Source organism: Nanorana parkeri, unplaced genomic scaffold, assembly GCF_000935625.1.
Source record: "Nanorana parkeri isolate BGI_ZX_2015 unplaced genomic scaffold, ASM93562v1 scaffold610, whole genome shotgun sequence".
Taxonomy (NCBI): Eukaryota; Metazoa; Chordata; class Amphibia; order Anura; family Dicroglossidae; genus Nanorana; species Nanorana parkeri.
In genome coordinates, this window is record NW_017306878.1 from 883,046 (window position 1) to 887,227 (window position 4,182).

Below are 4,182 nucleotides of genomic sequence, written 5' to 3' on the forward strand. Positions count from 1 at the left end.
GGACGAGCTGTGTCGGCCGCACGGCGCCCTTGTTGCCATGGCGCCCTGTGCGGCCGCACTGCTCGCACACCCCTAAGGCCGGCCCTGCCGCTCACGCTTCCTTTACTACCTAAATCCAGTCATTTTTGTGTTTTTCGGATACAGTAGGAAAGAGTTAAAATTTATCAGGCTTATATTTCGGTTTGTGACCCCCGTTATGGAGATTTGCATTCACTTCCTGTGCCAGTGGACACAACAGGAAGTGAAAAGAGATTCTTCCAAAGTGAAGAGAAATCCCCACTTAGAAAGCTGTAACAAAACAGACGCCCTGATTGGAGAATATCCTCCTGTTCTGGTGACAACTACATCGTGTTGGATTTCTCATCACTCTGTGGTCATAAGGAGTGAATCTACCCAGCGGGGACACAGACCGCAGGAAAAAACGTCCCCTATAATAAAAAATAAAAGATTTTGGCTTTAAATATACTTGTAATGCATGTACTCTGTATACAAGTTTCTACACATGTGCAGCTCAGTGTACATTGGATGAACTCCCATGCATAGGTCATCCTCCACCAGCCAATGAAGAAGCAGGTTGGCATTGGCAAAGGAGTGAGGGGAGGGGAGATAAGTTCTGCTTTCAGGGCCCACTCATAACATATCCAGTGCGTTCCGGCGCGGTGGGTCACAAAGATCAGGCTGGGGTGGGAAGGGGCGTGGCGCCGCCATTCACGTCAATGGCATTGCATGCACCCCACCAGCCTGCAGTGCGATCGCCCGCACAGAACGCAGGGACAGGAATGCCCTCCGTTTCGATGCGATGGGAAGAAATGCTGGAAGCACTATTTGTTCAGATCGCACTGCACTGAAACGGAGGGCATTCCTGTACTTCGCGTTCCAGTCAGAGCGATCGCCTTGCAGGTGGGTGGGGTGCATGCAATGCCATTGACGTGAATGACACCGCCACGCCGCCTCCCACCCCAGAACGCGGCCTGGCCTGATCTATGCGATCCAGTGCATTCCAGGCTTGGACCGAGCTCGAACTGCACTGGATATGGTGTGACTGTGTCCTCAAGATGATCTAACATCACAGTACACACTATTATTTTAGACATCACATTGTAATAGTGACACAGACAGTCGTTATCTTTGACAATCCAATACAAGATTACTTGAGAAATCTCCTTTCGTGATTGTGAGTCTGCTGGCCATCACTTTCATCAACTTCCTGGATTCCCGGCATTCTTTGTGGCTTCTCCTCTGCTCGTTCCTTTGGTTTACTTTCAATTTCTAAGGACTACCTATCCCTTGGTACCTTGCTGCCTGCAAGCAGTGATGATGTCACATCCTGTACCGACTCCTCCTCTTCAGCGCCTCTGTAGTGTAGGCAGCAGGCTCTGTGAAATAGGTGACACAGGGCATGGTGACTATGTGTCACTGCATTAAAGGAAGTAAATCCTGTGGGATTCTTCACAAAGTAAGTTCTCAATCTTCAAGATCGCTCTGATGAGTAGGATTAGGCTAGAAATAATTGACATTCAATGCTGAAATGAATATGTTTGATGACAGGTACACTTTACAGTGGAATTAAACTCACCAATGTAATTGTTTCCCCCAAAAAAAACCAAGTTAGGGCCCTTTCACAGCGCTGGTCCATTTACATGTGACTTACATCGGGCATTCAATCGGGTCCAATTAAAGAACTTACTGGCGGACCCAATCGGATGCCCAATGTAAGTCTATGGGCGGCCATGTGAAAATGAACCAGCGTCTGTTTACATCCAGTTGCCCCCCCCCTGTCTCCGGCCATGTCCGGGAAAACAAACGGATCAGAGACCCACCGGACCTGATCGTGCCGGTTTGGAGGTAATCTGATGTAAACAGACATATGTCCCTTTATATCCGATTCCCCATAGACAGACAAGCGGTCCGGTCTTTTCAGTGCGATGGAGGAAAAAAAACTGGTCGGACACGGATGTCACAGTAGTGACATCCGCTCCATACAGCTCTGATCAGGAGGGGACGTGCATGGATCTCCTCCTGATCAGCCCGTGTGAACGGGGACTTAGAAATGTTCAATAAATGTTATTAAACTCTTCATCAAACATAACAATATTGTTTTCATTTACATTTTGCCTATCAGTGCAGTGTGTGCTACATCGAAGATGGGCATGCCTCTGGTGATGACTGTCACAATTGCCTGTGTGCTTAAGTCAGCTTTTAAGGCCCGTTCGCACAGAGCAGGGACCTACAGTACGTTTTACCGCACCGGATCAACGCAGATCACTGCTAGGACACATAGAAAACCATTGTGTTCTACCTGCCCTGTTCACACCGCAATGCGGGTGTAATGGACGGTTCTGCTAAAAATAACAGCGTGCTGCATCTCTTTGCAGTACACTGGATGCCACGGCATGCCAGCATAGCACGCTGCACTGCTGTGTGGGGACCTGAATGGATTGTACACATTGCACACTACTAATAAAGTTTAAGAAACAAATGTAAACAATACAATGCACACTGCTGGAGCTGCCACACTGCATTAGCCCGTCATGTTTTAGCAGATGGGTTAGTGTTCCCTCAAGCCCTGATATGGATAGCCCCACAGCTGGTCAAGTGTGCAGCACCAACTGCAGATCTCAATAGAGGCTTAAATGGCGCTGTGCTCAGCAGGTAGAAGAATAGGAGGGTTTGGTTCCACTTCAAAGTGGATCTAAAGTCTAAAAAAACAAGTATTTCCTGCAGGTAGGCTTTTATTGCAGAAGAGATACAGTACGTTTGTCTTTCCTGCTGTAAAAGCATCTGTCTTACCCGCCAGTAATGTGTTTTCTGAATGTAGTGTCAGTCAGTGAGCCCCACAAATGTAGTTCAGTTTACAATCTCAGCACTTCATTGCGCATGAGAGTTTCAACAACAATCAAGATGACCGAAGAAGCAGAACCTGGAAGAAGACTTGACAAAGATATCAGCGACGGAATGATATGGAAGATTGCGGCTGTCGCATCGCTGGGGGCGCTTTGGTAGGTAAGTCTGTCATGATGTGCAACTATGCTTTGTATACTTGAACAATATGGCAGAAGTCCTGGGTGCCGCCAGCGGAGTTTAGTTCCATTTGAATTCCTGTTCTGTTCCTGTATAGGCAAAGAAATGGTTGCTGCAGCCGCTCATTAGCATTTTGTTAGACATTAGTGAAGGAAATGGAATTTATAACACACGTTGCATCTAGGAATGGCAACAATATGTGACATTGTCAGTCCTTTCTCACTCTTAGAAGCCGTACACTCTGCACATTCTTTCTATACATAACATATTCATGTCTGATGATGTTGCAGGTGATGGCAAGACAATGACCAAACCCAGGCAGAGCTCAGACAGGAACTGGGCAGCTTCCACAAACTACCACAGCCTGTATGAAGAACAGCTCCAGAGGATGAACAGCATTGGGAGACATCTTGAATCCAAGGTCAGTGATTGGCAGCAACTGTCACTAGTGAGTTGTCCTCACTTTCTCATATTCCTGGACCTTCCATTGAATTCAGCGGTCCTTCTGTTCATTTCATCTGGACCGAAGGCCCAAATTATCTGTTATCAGCGAGGTGCTCTCAACTCCAAGCGCTCTAGACTTTTTTCTACTGTGAGAGAGGTGAAGTTACAGGTGACATGAAGCTGTACATGTACATAGAAAACATGCCAGGACTTCCTAGAATTTGGTGCTTCATTACATAAAACTCAGGTTGGAGAGACTTACTGATTAGGGCAAAACCTTACTTGCCTTACTTGCCCCCTCCCATTATATGCACAGCAAGACTACCTCAATATAATCTATAGCAGCGGTCACCAACTGGTAGTCCTTGAAAAAATTTTGGTGGTCTCCGGGCCCTCCACCAGCACTGCCACTCCTGTATGTATGTGTATATATACTACTGTATGTGTGTGTGTGTGTGTGTATATATATATATATTTGACGCACGTTTTGTGGGCTGCAAATCGCGGTTAAAACATGCACCGCAAAACGCACGTCATACACGCATATTTCGAACGCCTAGGTGGGAACCCAGCCTAAAGGAGAACTATGAGGTGAGTGCTTTTCACTCACCTCATAGTTCTAGCCGACCTGTGACAATGAGACTGTCACAGGTCGGCTCAGTAGATCGGGAGGTGAGCGAACACATACCGGTGTTCGCTCACTTCTCGATCCTGTCA

General features: G+C 47.0%; 1 protein-coding gene across 1 annotated transcript in view; it reads left to right on the top strand.

Annotated features, from left to right (window-relative positions):
• Positions 1–3,325: 3,325 nt before the first annotated feature.
• The window catches only part of LOC108792182 (spindle pole body component 110-like), a 22,073-nt gene continuing 21,216 nt past the window's right edge, over positions 3,326–4,182 (top strand). The window contains exon 1 of the mRNA XM_018562894.1: positions 3,326–3,442. Within this exon, the coding sequence (XP_018418396.1) occupies positions 3,326–3,442 (117 nt within the window). The remainder of the gene's footprint in view (positions 3,443–4,182) is intronic.